The sequence below is a fragment of the Arvicola amphibius genome, chromosome 10 (assembly GCF_903992535.2).
Source record: "Arvicola amphibius chromosome 10, mArvAmp1.2, whole genome shotgun sequence".
In the NCBI taxonomy this organism is placed as follows: Eukaryota; Metazoa; Chordata; class Mammalia; order Rodentia; family Cricetidae; genus Arvicola; species Arvicola amphibius.
The window spans coordinates 49,140,218-49,155,887 of NC_052056.1; the positions used below are offsets into that span (position 1 = coordinate 49,140,218).

Here is a 15,670-nt window from a genome sequence, read left to right on the forward strand (position 1 = left end):
TTAAACCAGGTTTTAAACCAGGTTTGGTGGCCTGAATCCCAGCACTGGAAGGCCAGAAATGCAAATCTTGGCCAAGCATGGTGATAGTGACCAGGTGCTCCTTAATCCCAGCATTCAGTTGTAGAGACAGGAAGATCTCTCTGGGAGCTCCAGGCTGTCCCGATGTCATAGGAGAGGGTGGAGAGTTTCCTGAAATTGTAATTTTATGGGCTGGGGTTGTAGCTCAGAGGCAGACCCCTTACTATGCAGAAACAAAGCCCTTGACTTGAGCCTTGCACCACAGAAACAAACTGAGCCCCCTGTGGTTTACAGAAAGGGAATTCACAACTAATAAGAAATGGGTTGTTTTTTGTTCAACCCAGGGCCCTAATTTCATTGGCGAAATAGGCAGTCTGCTCACACAGCTTGTTCCAAATTCTTTTGGAACTCCACTTTCCCTTAGCAATATTTACAGCTTGGCTTGCTTTCTCTTTTAATTTCTGGGGGGAGGGGGAGGGCAGAGGGGGTGGACAAGGACTATTTAACTCTGGCTATCCTGGAACTCAGGATGTAGACCAGGATAGAGTTCAGAAAGATCCGCCTGTCTCTGTTTGCTTCCCGAGTTCTGGAATTGAAGGCCTGTACCACCACACCCGGTAACATTTATAGCTTTTAGATTTCCAAGAGCAGGGTATGGCAGCTTACGCCTCTAAATTGCACCGCAGTGTTCTGCTGAGGTTAAGCAGTACAGCTCGGGATTCTAGGCTACATAAGTGAGTTTCAGGCCAGCCTGGGATTCGGGAAAACCCTGTCTTAATAATAATTACGATAATTTAAAGAAAAAAAAAAAGCCCACAGTACTGACTTTATTTATCAGCCAGGGTCAGACTTTAGCACCACAAATAGTTGGGGGCGTGGGCGGGAGGTTGGGGAACGGAAGGGGGCGTCGAGGCAACAGGAAGTAGGAGGAGATTTCTAAAAGCTGCCTGAGGCCAGAGGTCATTTGGAAGCTGGAAGAATTTTCTGTCGGCGTTTTCATCTACTTCGAAGATGGAGGGTGCTGGAAACAAGGAGGTGAGTGCTAATTTTCTTTGTCGTTCTGGCTTTCCAAGTAGGTGGGTCTCATGCCTTTCTTTTCTGAGCACACCCGGCCTTTGTTTGGGAGGTGGGGGAGCAGAGGACCAGTGTTACAATTTGTTCCACTTTACTGAGTCCCATGCAGGTGTATGGCTCGCAGCGGGCCTCTTGCAACTGCACGGTCTTGGGCCAGGGCCGCAGCGCCTGGCTGCAGAGGATGCGTTAGAAGAGGAGGTTGTGTTTTGGAAGGGGTGTTTTGTTGGGAAGTTATTTACAGTACCGTGACTGGAGGGAAATAGAAAAGAGGAGGTAAAATGAAATCAAGGCTTTGGGTAGCCGTCTGCCTCAGAAGGAACAAGAGCCACCAGTTACCCTTAGAGAGCCAGAGGCCTCAACCCACACGAGCCTGGTGCCTGCTGCAGAACTTTCAGACTCCTTATCTTATCCAAGTGGCCTCAGAGTTGAGGAATTTCGGGAAGGCAAGCATTGCTGGTTTCTAACAGGAGGAACCAGGCTCCAGGGAGGTCTCCAGGTCTCCTTCTCAATATTTCCATCTTTCTTCCATTTCCATCTTTGTTCGCGTAAGAATTTTGTTAGGTTCAAAAGTGAAGGCTTTCTGAAAAGATTATGCAAATGTAAGGCTTGAATGTCAGTGTGAGGCTAGTTCCAATTGAGATGTAAAAGCGCTGAGTTGCAGAGTAACTGAGGAATGTTTTCTTGTCTCACCTTGCACCTCTTGAGGGGGATGGGAGCACGCAAAGAATTTAGGCTTGGAAGCAAGCGACCAGGGATTGCTTTTCAATTATTTATTTTTTACTTACTTATTTATTTACTTATTTATCTGGTTTTTCGAGGCAGAGTTTCTCTGTGTAACGGTACTGTTTTTCCTGGAACTCACTTGGGCTTGGGCCTTGTACTCAATGAAATCCGCCTGCCTCTGCCTCCCTAGTGCTGGGATTAAAAGCGTGTGCCACGACCTCGGGGCTAGGATTCCTGACCTCCTAATGTTTGCTGTCAGTCTGCATCTGTTTCCAGCAGTTGCTAGACTGTTGACAATGACAGTGGGGCTAGGCACCCATCTCTGTGTAGAGCAGAATATTGTTTGGCAGACTGGTCATTAGTTGGCCATTCACTCAATCAATCTCTAGGGCCCACCATTACTCCAGCATATGCACAAACTGTTTGTTGAAGTTTCTGAGGCTGGGTTAGTTTCCCGCTCCCTCCACTTGAAGCCTTGCCTGGTCACTGGTGATGGCCAGTTCATTGTTATTGCTAGGACTGTCTTAGCTCGGGTCATCCTGTGAGATTCCCTTGTGCCAGGTTTTTACCTGGCCCCCAAATTTCCCTGCTTCCAGTAGTCTCTTTCAGTACTTTTCCCCTCTATCCACTCCCAACCTGATCGCTCATGTTCCTGTCCCCACCTGCCCTCAGTTCACTCAAGAAATCTCTTCTAATTCTCCTTCCCAAAGAGATCTGGGCATCTCCCTGTGAACCCTCCTTGTTAATCTAGTGTCTCTGGGTCTGTGGATAGTTATCCTTTATTTTATATCTAGTAGCCACTACAGAGTACATACCATATTTTATCTTTCTCACTCGGGATGGTGTCCTTGTTTTTAATAGTTGAGTTGAGTTACTCCATTGTGTAAATGTACCAGATCTTACTCATCCATTTCTCACTTGAGGGACATCTAGGTTGCTTCCAGGTTCCGGCTAGTATGTGGTTGATTTTGCTGGAAAGGGATTCCAGCAACCTAACACTTGAACTGAGACTGAGGGAGGGAGGTATAAGAATTGAAGTGGAATTTGAACCTAGTACAGAGGGAAAGCAATTTTTGGGGTGAGAGTTACAGTGGAGAAAGATGCAGGCTTCTTTCCCCGAAGTCAACTAGTTCTCTGTTGCCTTTGTCACTTTCTTCCTGTTGCTTTGTTGGTAGCTCATTATGGCTTTTAACTCGTGGTGATCTTCCTATATTTGCTGCCCGAGTGCTAAGATTGCAATTAGAATTTTTTTTCCTTAAAATAGTCTCACAGTGGACTCACAAATTGTACACGCCTTTAACCCCAGCACTTGGAAACAGGCAGGTGGAACTCTGACAGCCTGAAGAGAGTGAGTTCCAGGACATCCAGGGCCATTACACAGAGAAACCCTGTCCTGAAAGATAGAATTTTTTAAAAAGGAATCTTTTACTAGTAGGATTAAAATTGTGTTGCCAACAAGCCTGCTTTTCCTGTTGGCTCCCTCATTTCCCCCAAACATTGCTTTCCTGTTTAATTAGTCAGACATCAAATGATGTCCCATGAGATTTTTACCATGGCAGTCATACACAGTGTATATAACGGGTATATGCATATACCTCTTGGGGGCCTTAGATGTGAGTTAGTTTAGAGCAAGGAAGGGGGTGTGCTGGCCCAGGATACAGATAACTGTCTGACTTCTCTGTCCCCAGTTGAGCAGTACAAGAGAGCCAAGAGAAGTGGACTGCCTGACGTCTGGTCAACCGAGCACATCCTTTGCAAAGCCCCCTGCAAAGAAAAAAAAAACAAACAAGACAGCAAAAGAGGATAATTGTAAATCAAAGAAGAAAGCAGGAGATGCTGAGACTCCAAAACCCACTCCTAGGAAAATACCAGTTCCTCCTCTACCAGATTATCTGCCCCCAGTGAACCTGATTCACCGAGACATTTTGCGGGAATGGTGCAAGAAGCAGAAGCTGAGCAGCAAAGGCCAGGTGGAGCCCCAGTGGGGGTGCCTCTTGCTGAGTGGGAGAGTGGAACCAAATGTATTGCTAACAACTCTTTTTTTGTTGTTTTTTCTGTCTTAGAAATTAGAGACTTACAAACGACTCCTTGAAAGTTCTTTCCCCAAACAAATGGTAACTATTTATTTATTGAGATTATTTAGTATTTAGCCCAGGCTAGCGTGGTGGTCAAGAGAACTTTGGGTGACTGTCTAGGCAACGAGGTGTCTCTGTCATTTCTAGAGTTTTGGAAGTTGCTTACTTCTTGTTTTACTTAGGTAATATTATATCCTTCTGGAGTCTCTGATGGAGTTGAAGAATGGCTAGTTATAGTTTTCCTTTGTCAGGATAAAAGATAAAATAGATATAAATAGTATAACTATGATTCTTGCTTTATAACTGTTTTGTTATATGTAATTTTACTGTGTTAAAGTTAAAGCCTTGCCGGGCGGTGGTGGCGCACGCCTTTAATCCCAGCACTCGGGAGGCAGAGGCAGGCGGATCTCTGTGAGTTCGAGACCAGCCTGGTCTACAAGAGCTAGTTCCAGGACAGGCTCCAAAGCCACAGAGAAACCCTGTCTCGAAAAACCAAAAAAAAAAAAAAAAAAAAATAAAGTTAAAGCCTTACTTTTTTGTTTAAACAGAAAAAGGGGAAATGGTGTAGGATGGTCTTCTGTGTTGCTTTCATTGGTTAAATAGACTGTCTTGGCCTTTTGATAGGGCAGAAAATTAGGTGGGCGGAGTAGACAGAACTGGATCCTGAAAAGAAGAACAAAGTCAGGCAGACGCCATAAATCTCTAGCCCGAGAGGAACGTAGGTTAGACTTATGCTGCTGTGGTGATACACAGATTTAATAGAAATGGGCTAATCAATATGTGAGAGTTAGTCAATAAGAGGCTAGATATAATGGGCCAGACAATAATTCAGTTAATATAATTTCCATGTGATCATTTCAGGGGTAAGCTAGCAGGGAAGTGAGATGTAGACAGCTCACCTCATACTACATTCTGCTACTTAGCAGTTTCTTCAATTTTCTTGATCTGTTTAACTTACCCATTCTGCCTGAATGAGTCTATTCTGTCACCAATACCTCCCTCACGCAAAGCCACATTTTTTGATTCTCTTTTAATTTCTCTTTTCTTTTTAAAGTTTATTTAAGGGTATAAGTATTTTGCTTGCGTGTTTGTTTTTGTACCATATGGGCTTCTGGTCCCCTCAGGCTAGAAGAGGACACCGAGTCCCCTGGAACTAGAGTTACAATGAATCAGCAACCATTCAAGTGGTAGAACTGATTCTGAGTTTTCTACAAAAGCAGTGAGTGGTCTTGATTACTGACCCATTTGTGTGATCGTGTACAGCTGTGTGGTTCAGCCAGTTTGGGGAGGTCAGAGGACAACACTGGGTTTTGGTTCTTGCTTTGTCTTTTATTTTAAGACAGAGTCTCTGACTAATGAATACGCTAGACTGACTAGCCAGGTAGTCTCCTGTTCTACCTCCCATTCTGTTATACGAGCATTGGAATAGAATTATAGGTGTGAGCTGCTCCATGTGCCTTTTTATATGTGGAATATGAAGATTCAAATTCAAATCTTTTCACAGTGTTTTGCCTGCTGAGCAGTCTTTTCCCGCTCTTAATATTTCCCACTGTTATCTATACTATCCCAGCCTGAATTAGAGAACATTCCTGACACACCAAAAGAGGCCAGGGTGAAGACACGTCAGAAAAAAATGAAGACGGAAAAGGAGGAGGGACAAGAGTCTTGTCCTCAGGTGATAGTTCCTCTGGAAATGGTCCCTGTGCCCGAGGAACAGATGCCTGCCCTTACTGAGCCTCCTGTCCTATATGAAGAAGTCAGCACGACCGTTGTGACCACAACTGCCTCTGAGGCAGTGTTGGCGTCTTGGTCCAGAATTGCAGCCAATGCTAACAAGATCGAGGCTCTGCAGTCCATTACAACACCTGAGACCTATGGTAAGTCAATATTAGAATCAGTCACACCCACCCATCCTATTATTTCTTGTGTTCCATCCAGGGTAGGGCCTGAGAACTAGTATCCCTTGGTATTGTTGAGATGGGATCTAAAAAGTATAACCCAGGATGGCCTCTGTTTGGCTTAGCTTTCCATATGCCGAGATTACTGGTGTTCATCACCACCCCTGTCTCCACCCGAGGGTCCACATTTCTAACATCTACCCAAACAATCGTGAGGCTGCTGATCCAGGGAGTCACACTGTGACAGTTACTTCTTCAAATGACTCATGCACCAAGCAGGAAGCATTGTGCTTTCGTGTCATTTCTTCTCCTTTCTTTAAAGAACATTCTGGGATTGAGGCTGGGATCACTTGGTGTCTATGAAGTAGGTGATGCTAACAATCTCCAGTTTCTCATTACAAAATAGATATAATTCAGAAAAGGCATGTTTTTTGGGACAAAACACCATAACCAAAAGTAAATTGAGAAGGAAAGCTAAATTAGACTAACACTGAACTTTGTTGTTCATTTTTCTTTTGGGGGGGGGGGAGATTGAGACAGGGTTTCTCTGTAGCTTGGAACTTGGTCCTGTAGATCAGGTTGGCCTTGAACTTACAGAGAACCACCTGCACCTGTCTAAGCCAGAAGGTTGTGGTCAGTCTTGTTCACAGGTAGGTGACTCCATCTTAAACAGTGTTGCTCCTCCCACAGGGGAATTGTGGTGTGTGGTCCACGGGAGAAGCCTTCCAGCAGACTCAACAGGTTGGGTTCGGCTGCAGTTCCACGCTGGACAAGCCTGGGTACCTGAGAAGAAGGGGAAAGTGATTGCCCTCTTCCTGCTGCCAGCCTGCACCTTTCCACCCCCACACCTGGAGGACAACATGCTGTGCCCCACGTGTGTTCACAAGTGAGTGTGCTATGCTCACACATGGACGGTGGGAGCTTGAAGTTACCCCAGGGAAAGACACGTTCATTTGAATTAGCCAGGTTTTGAGTATTGCTTATTTTGCTCGTGTGAATAACCTCCACAGCGGTGGGTTTACAGAGCTGGTACTTGCTATGTATGTAGATCAGGCTGATCTCCAATTTGGAGCAGTCTGCTTGCCTCTGCCTCCCAAGTGTTGGGATTGTGAGTGTATACCAGTAAGCCTAGCCAACAGCTTTCTGTTGTTTTAGGAAAGGGGCTTGAGTCCTCTTGTTGGGCTGGAAGATGGCTCAGTTCAGAAAGGTGCCAGTGCCAAGCCTTATGACTGAACCCAGTTCACAAAGGTTGTCCCCTGGCCATCACATGTGCATCATGGCATCTTCACACACACACACACACAGGATAGGTGTCTTTTTAAAAACTGTTTTTTGTACCTCTGTCTCAGAGTTGAATAGCATTGAGTAGGTTTGATATCAGTTGAAAGAAACCTTGGGAAGGTTCCAGTCAGCTGTGAGCTGGTGTGTGATGGTGCACACCTGTCCACAGGAGGACTGTCCACAAATTCAAGGCCACCATGATCTACAAGTCTTTGTCTCAAAATTCAACCATGTTTGCTTAATCACAATGAGATTTTTTTAAAAGGTGAACAGCATTACGAGAATTTGTCTTGTTTCTTTTGCTTTTGTTAAGACATAGTCAAAATATAGGTAGGTCCAGGCTCATTAGGCGCCTCTCTCAGCCACGGCCTACACGGGAATAGAGTCATGATCAATTAGCGAATCTTCCTCCTTTGGCATGGTCAAAGGCTCTTTTCACGAACTTTAAATTTTCTTGTTCCTTGGAGCTTGGACTTCATTCAACCCAAGTGTTTCCCTAGGAACTACATCCCTAGTGCAATTCAAAATTTTTATTGAGTCTGGGTTTTACTGTGTATATTGCCTTGGCTGGCCTGAAAGTCACAGAAATCTGTTTGCCTCTGGGCTCCCAAGTGATAGGATTAAATGTGTACCACGCTTGATCCTAAAGTCTTATGGTTTCTTTGGCTCTTCAACATTAACTGTTTTGGCTATTTTTGTTTACTTTAGAGACAGGATTTCCTGTAACCCAGGCTCACCTGGAATATAAGGCTGAAGCCACCTTGAAGTTCAGATTCTCCTGTTTCAACTTTCTGATCATGAGACTGGGATTATGGGTGTGTCCCCCAGGCTTGGTTTATGGGGTGAGGGATCAAACTCAGGATTTCTTTTTTCTTTCTTTTTTTCCTGGTTTTTCGAGACATGGTTTCTTTTTTACTTTTAAACCTGTCCTGGAGCTAGCTCTTAGACCACGCTGGCCTCGAACTCACAGAGATCCTCCTGCCTCTGCCTCCCTAGTTTTGGGATTAAAGGCGTGCGCCACCGCCACCCAGCTCAAACTCAGGATTTCATGTTTTCATTCCTACCCAACCTTTCTTACCTATTTTAAAAGGGGAAGTTTGGTTCTTCCTAATTCTGGTTTATTATCTGTGTATGGCATACTTATAACCCCAGTGCTTGGGAAGTATAAACAGGGATGATGGGGAATTCTGGACCAGCCTACTCTACATGTGTTATGGGGGTGGGAGTGGGGTTGAGGTGGGAAAGGATGGAATGAATGAATGAATCTATGAATAAATCTCTTTTCCAGGAACAGGGTCCTAAATAAGAGCCTCCAAGGATAAAGGGAATCTCAGGTGTGGGCTGTCATTACCTTCTTCTTGGAGTGAGTTACGGAACTGCAGCCAAGACTGAGACTGATGGAAATTCACATCTGTGCCCTTGAAAATGCCCGGATCAGCCAGAAGCCATGAGGCCTTGTTTGTTATTTGTTGCTGTAGTACTAGCAGCTTGGAAAAAGAGCCAATGAAGCCACCGAATCGCAGCAGGTCCACCTCTTCGTTGTGAGGACTGCATACTCTTAAGTGACTATGTCTTTTACTGTTGTGTGAAAATAAGGTTTGGCTGGGGTGGGAATTGGCATCTCTAGATATAGTACTTGCTTGTACCACCACCGCCACAAAGGGGTCATAGGCAGTTCTGTGGTCCCCTATAAACATTTAGCTTATGATTGTAGCGTCTGCATGCCCCCTTTCCTGGGTTGTAGTATGTTAGTGTGTAGTGCTTGGGTTTGTTTTCTATTGTTGCAATATTAAACCAAATCTGTTTTTTGGCTTTTGGTTTATTTTTGTTTTTGTTTGATTGGTTACTTTTCCCGTGAATCTCTTCTGTCTCTCTCTGGACATCATCCTTTTTGTTTGTTTGTTTGTTTGTTTTTTGTGGGGGGTTCGAGACAGGGTTTCCTCTGTAGCTTTGGAACCTGTCCTGGAACTAGCTTTGTAGACCAGGCTGGCCTCGAACTTACAAAGATCACCTGTCTCTGCCTTCGGAATGCTGGGAATAAAGGCGTGTGCCACCACCACCGACTATCCTGGACATCATTTTGGAAAGGACTTCAGACAATGCCTGGAGAAGAGGGAGGCAGAGCGGGGCACTACCTTGGCAGGAGGTCTTGCCAGCTCCAACTAACCATCCACTGTGTGAAGGGAGTGAACACCACCACCATTTATGGACACTTTTGCCAGGCACGCGCAGTCGTTTCCACCAAGGTGTTGAATGACCAAGGAGCTAGCTGACTGCCCTGGGGACTGAGTACAGGTTAGGGAAGAAGCTTTTTTTAAGTATTTATTTATTTATTATGTATATAATATTCTGTCTGTGTGTATGCCTTCTGGCCAGAAGAGGGCACCAGATCCCATTACAGATGGCTGTGAGCCACCATGTGGTTGCTGGGAATTGAACTCACGACCATTGGAAGAGCAGGCAATGCTCTTAACCTCTGAACCATCTCTCCAGCCCAGGGAAGAAGCTTTTTGAGAGATTGTTTGGCTTTGTCTAGGTGTCATCTCCTGAAGGGCCCCCGTTGTTTACACTTGCCCATGTGATACATTCAGCTTCCACCTCATTTCCCTCATTTCTGCTCGCCTGTCTGACATGCGCATGGACCTGTCCTGGAGGTCAGTACCCCATGTTCCAAGAAGAGGTGCCAAAGGCAGAGTATGTTGGTGGAGGAAAACGAGTCTCCGGTGGGAAAGCCTGTGCCCTCCTGGACTCTGAGCGGAAGTGTCCACGCCTTCCTAGTCAGTAGTGCTGGGGAGTGGAAAACAAAGATACAGCAATTTTTTAAATTATCGTTTAGTTAAAAAACACCCAACATTATGCCAAGAAAATATCTGTATTTTGTCCTATGAAACTTCCATCAGAACTGGTGAGGGTCTGAAATCCCAGCAGAAGGAAGGTCATGCGTGTGTCCAAAGCCTGCCTTGGCTGCATAGAGTGTTCTCATAAACAATGTGTTACCCTAGGCGGCTTCTTTGAGGGGCAGCGCAGGCCACCCGAGGCCTTGGCCAGGTCCCCTTGGTGGGTGGGGAGACTGCAGCAGGTGAGAGCAGATAAACAATGCAGAGAGAACTGGGGTATAGTTTATCTAATGGGTAATGGAGGGGTAAGGGAAGAGAGAGAATACTGGAGAGGAGGTGGGGTATTTGCTTGCCTCTGTGGAAAGGAGGTGAAAGAGGTTGGTACTGGGTGGAGTTTGACTCTTAAAAGAACAGGGTACCCGGGTGACAGACCAGGCTATCAGTACATCAGAATACAAAAACCAACCTAGTCAGTATGGTGAGGTTGTCTCAGTGAAAAGAGGTAAAGTAACTCATGTTAGAGCACTTGACATACATGAGACCTCAGATTCAATCCTTGGCACCACTAACCACTTAACAGTGCCCTACATCCCCACCCAGTCAGTTAAAGTATGGCGCCACATTAGAGTGATTTAAAAGCATGTGTCACTGAAGTGATACAATGGGACGTGCACAGTTACTACTGATTATTACTTTGCCAAAAAAGATTTAATGTGAATCTACTGATGAAGACACAGTCGTGATGCCTGTAGTCGGTGTAATTCCTGGGTGAGTCCAGTCAGTTCCCTGTTTCTGATTCCGATGTACTTAAATAAACCCGAATTTTTGAAGGAAGTTAGTAACTGTCACGCCATTCAAACAGCTTGTCTGGCCCCTTTCACATAAAATCCCTCTGTACCATACTACCATTATTGAGTCTCACTTGTGATGGCAGGTTCTTGGGAAACCACCACATCCCTATGTAAAACTGTATGTTACATACCTATGTATGTTTCAGCTGGGGAGGGGTACCCACAGAAGCTGGAAAAGAGTATCAGAGAGAGCTTCTGGAACCACAGTTATTTTACACAGATAGCTATGAACTGCCCAACATGGAGGAGACAGAAAACAAACTTGGATCCTCTGGAAAAAGCAGCAAGCACTCTAACCATTGAACCATCTCTGACTCACTCACATACCTTTGTTTTGGGGTGGGGGTGGTCTCACTATATCCTAGGCTAGTCTTGAAATTGCTTTTTTTTAAGCTTAGACCATCTGCAAACTCATCAGCCACCTTTCTGCTTTGACTTCTACAGGGCTGGGATTATAGCAGTGAGCTGACGTTAACCCAGCTCCAAAGTTGTTTAATGAAATATTTTTTCCGATTAGGATACTGGGGGAAAGGGATCCGGATGTCGTGTGTTGGTGAAGTGCTGTCTAGCATGTATGAAGTCCTGTGTTGGATCAACACTCAATAAGTGAACTATAGTGTCCCTCACCTATAATCACAGAATTTAGGAGGCAAAGGCAGGAGTAACAAGTTCAAAGTCATTCTCAGCATGGTTATACAAAATGTATATAAGATAGATAAAATATTTTTAAAATATTAATCTTGAGCCAGTGAGGTAGCTTATCAGTTAAAGGCACCTATCACCAAGGCCTAACTACCTCGAGTTTATCACCCAAGACCCACATGGTAGAAGAATTTGTGAGTTCTTCAATGACTAGGTGTGATTATGCATACATTTAATCCCAGCATTCAGGAGGCAGGAACAAGAGGATCTCTGAACTTTAGGCCAGCCTGGTCTACATATCAAGTCCCAGGACAGCAAGAACTACTTACAGAGAACCTGTCCTCCAAAAAAAGTTGTTTTTTTTTTTTTAATGACCGCCACATATACACTACAGCACATGAGAAATTTTAAAAAATAAAAGCTCTAATATTAGCAATTCGCTAATGCAAAGAACAAGTTACTTACAGGTGTATCAACTAATACATTGGAATTCTTTTGTTGGGGCCAGTCAAGACAGGGTCTGTGTGTAGTAGCTGGCTGACCTAGAACTCAGTGTGCAGACCAGGCTGGCCTCAGACTCAGAGATCTCCCTGCCTCTGCCTTTGCCTCCCAAGTGCTGGCATTTAAAACTGTGCCACTCACCGCACCCATGAGAATTTGAATAACTTGGGAAAATACTCAACTGAATATATGGAAAGTTCCCCTGGAAATAAAGTCAGGTCGGGACTGTAGGAGCCTCCTGGAAGTCGTGTCAGTCTGAGGAGAACCTGGAGTTCTGGAACTGACCCTCAGGACACTGACCTACTTTCTGCCTCTCCCACATCCCCTGCAGCAACCGCACCCTTCCTTTTCCTCCTCAGCCGCAGTCGTCCCTCTGAAGAGCCTTATCTTTTGCCTGAAATACCTTCTTCCAGGTACCAGCTCTCAGATTGCAGGCCTTGGAGGTGACTCAGCGGGGAGAGTGTTTTATCACGCAAGCCTGATGTTGATTTTTGACCGGTCTTCAGGTGGATGCCTGGAACCTAAATGGTACGATGCCTTTTTTTTGAAAATGTTTCCCAGAGGAAACTTACAGGTTCCTCTGTACACTGCCTCGGGTTATGTCTTGACTTCTTCCTCTTGTAATGTAAACATGAAATGTTTTCTAATGAGTTCCCAAATCACAATCTTGTTTGTTTGAGATAAGGTCTATAATCAGGGAGAATGACCTTGAAGTTCTGAAGTCCTGATTCTCCTGCCTGCAGCTCTGTGCTGTTGCACCAAAGCTTTGCCTTTGTCCCTGGTTATAAGGATGTAATCACAGCCTTTTGTGTGCAGGCCAAGTACTTTTCTCTCTGGGTCTCACATCACAGTCTCCTACAACAGAAGTCTAACTCACAATTGATGCTTAGTAGTTTTTTTTTTTTTTTTTTTTTTTTTTTTTTTTTTGTTGGTGTTCATTTCCCAGCACTGAGAATAACTACAAGTGCTTGCTCCTCCTTTTAAAGAAACAAAATGCCAAAGGATAAGAATTGTAAATGACTTAGAACTCAGTATGCAGATGTCTCAGGGATTAGAGAGATAGCTCTGGGGGTGAGGCAGAAGCCTACAGTGCTGGTGTCCCTCCAACCGCTTGAGAGCCTGTCTCCCCTCCCCCTCCCTCCCTCCCCCCCCCCCCCCCCCCCCCCCCGCAGGAGACAAGGATAGGCAAAGACAAGAAGAGTGGAAAAAGAGACTAAAGCACAACTCAAGCCTGTCTCTACCTCCAAATACAGGGGTTATACTAGGAGTAAGTCACTGTGGCCATTTTATTTAGTGTTGTGGCTTGAAACCAGGATGTCACACATGTTACATGAGCACTAACTGCCCTCCGAGGTACATCACTAGCCTTCTAGCAATGTGTGGGGTTTGTTATTTGTTTTTTTCTCTCTGTCTCTCCATCTCTTCCTCCTCTCTTCTGTCTCCCTCCCTCCCCCTCTCTCTCTTTGTTTCTCATCCCTCCCCCCTCCTTTCCCTGTCCTTCGCTCTAGCCCCCCCCCCCACCGTGCTTCCCAGTTTGTTTCATTTTGATTTTACACTTATTTACTTTTCTGATTGAGTCTTTACCTCATGCCTGCAGAAGACAGTGAGTGCATTTCTTATCTGGAACTGGAGTTGTAGATGGTCCCGAGCTGTTGTGAGGGTGCTGAGAGTGGAATCCAGGTCATAAGCAAGAAAGGCCAGAGCTCAGGACCAGAGAATAATCTTTCCACTCCTAAAACTGTAATTTTTTTAAGCATCCAGTCTTTTTACTACATTTTTCCCATGAGCTTCACACATTAGAGTTCAAAATCACCCTTTGCCTTTAGTTGTTTCTTTCATGTTTAAGTGAGAAAGTGAAGTCTGAAGATGAGGACCATGTAAAGTCAGAGAGAAAAACACAAGACTTGGTATAAACACACTCTCTCCAGTCTGAGAAAATTCTATGCTTTTAGAGTCTATTTTAAGGTCCTTCCTACAGAGGAAATATGGTAAATTTGGAGTTATCATTTGCCATTCATACTGAATCCTTTAAGCCCTTGACCCTCGAATTGATTGATTTTGATGCTCCCATGAGTAATGTCTCTAGAAAGGAGGAAGGTCCGAGTTCTTTCCTTCTTTATTTTGAGGTTCCTTTTCAGACAATGTCCACTTTTGCCCACTCTGTCCTGGCAAAGCAACTCCAGGAAGAGTTTATTTTGGTACGCCATCTGAGAATATAGTCTATCACGTGAAGAAGTCATATGACAGGAGCTGGAGGCATGCCCAGCTGGAGCTGGTCACTTTGCAGTCATGGTTAGGAAACGGGGATGAAGATTGTGTCTACTTTTTTTTCCATTTCTCTCCTGAAGAGGCAACCTCTTCTCTCTCTCTCTCTCTCTCTCTCTCTCTCTCTCTCTCTCTCTCTCCTCTCTCTCTCTCTCCTCCCTCTCCCACCCCCTTCCCTTCTATAACCCACTGAATAAACTCTGTACTCTGAAAAAACAAAAAGGAATTTGAGTCTAGCCTGGGCTATATGAGACCTTGTATTAAAAACCAACATCAGGGACTGGAGAGTTGGCTCATGGGTTGGGAACACTTCTGCTCTTACAGAAGTCCTGAGTTTGGTTCGCAGCACCTATACAGAGGCTCACAATCATCCATAACTCCAGTGCAAAGAAATGGACACTGCCTTCTGACCTCCATGACACCAAGCACACATTCCATCACACAGATACAAGCAGACAAAACACCAGACATATAAAATAATATAATTAAAAATTAAAAAGAGGGCTGAAGAGATGGCTCAGAGGTTAAGAGCACTGGCTGCTCTTCCAGTGGTCCTGAGTTCAATTCCCAGCAACCACATGGTGACTCACAAACATCTATGAGATCTGGTGCCCTCTTCTGGCAGGCAGGCATACATGCAGACAGAATATTGTATACATAATAAATTTTAAATTTAAAAAGAAAATAAGTCAAAATAATAAAAAATACACTAAAAAATAAAACAGTTTTGAGATTTTATTTTAACTTTGTATGTATTACATGCATGTCTGTGTACCACATGTGTACAGTGTGCCCTCTGTGGACAGAAGTTGACCTTGATACTAGGAAATGGGGGTGGAGGTGTGACAGTAATCATTAACGGACTAGATAGCAGAAACAAAATAATTCCGAAAGGAAAAAAAAAGTAATTTTCAGCTGGGCCTCATGGCCCAGGCCTATTATTTCAACCACTCAGGAGGTTGGGAAGAATCACAGATTAGGACTTGCCTGGTTATAGAGCATTCAAAGCCAGCTTAAATGACTTACTGATGCTCTGGTTTACCGTACACTTCAAGCCAGCAAGCTCGCTTGAGGTCGTGTGGGCACACACACACTTCTAAGTTCTCTTCCAGGATGAGGTCAATCAATATCTTAGAACTAAATCCATGTATAACTAACTGAAAAAGTTCCGGGTCAGCAAAATAGGAAAGAGGATATACTCCAAACGACCTGCAGACTTTAGCTGGCGTGAACTGGCAAAAGCTAGGAGAATAATGACCAATTGGGCAGGACAGCAACTGATCTATAAATACAGTTAGGAACCAATAAGAATTCATTCCAAGCCAGGCGGTGGTGGTGCACGCCTTTAATCCCAGCACTTGGGAGACAGAGGCAGGTGGATCTCTGAGTTCGAAACCAGCCTGGGACAGGCTCTAGAAACTACAGGGAAACCCTTTCTCGAAAAACCAAAAAAAAAAAAAAAAAAAAAAAAAAAAAAAAAAAAAAAAAGAATTCATTCCATCGGG

The 15,670-nt window shown here is 44.5% G+C and overlaps 1 protein-coding gene across 1 annotated transcript; it reads left to right on the forward strand.

The window, feature by feature from the left end:
- Nucleotides 1-940: 940 nt before the first annotated feature.
- On the forward strand, nucleotides 941-8,828 carry LOC119825231 (developmental pluripotency-associated protein 4). The gene is made up of 6 exons (XM_038345976.1): nucleotides 941-1,053; nucleotides 3,504-3,785; nucleotides 3,879-3,929; nucleotides 5,461-5,767; nucleotides 6,479-6,674; nucleotides 8,358-8,828. The coding sequence occupies exons 1-6, from the start codon at nucleotides 1,030-1,032 to the stop codon at nucleotides 8,389-8,391; spliced, it is 894 nt and encodes a 297-aa protein (XP_038201904.1). The 5' UTR covers nucleotides 941-1,029; the 3' UTR covers nucleotides 8,392-8,828.
- The last annotated feature ends 6,842 nt before the right edge of the window (nucleotides 8,829-15,670 follow it).

Coding starts and splice junctions, on each gene's coding strand:
- LOC119825231 (XM_038345976.1), top strand. CDS start 1,030: ATGGAGGGTGCTGGAAACAAGGAG. Junction 3,786..3,878: donor AGCTGAGCAGCAAAGGCCAG/GTGGAGCCCCAG, acceptor TTTCTGTCTTAG/AAATTAGAGACTTACAAACG. Junction 5,768..6,478: donor TACAACACCTGAGACCTATG/GTAAGTCAATAT, acceptor CTCCTCCCACAG/GGGAATTGTGGTGTGTGGTC.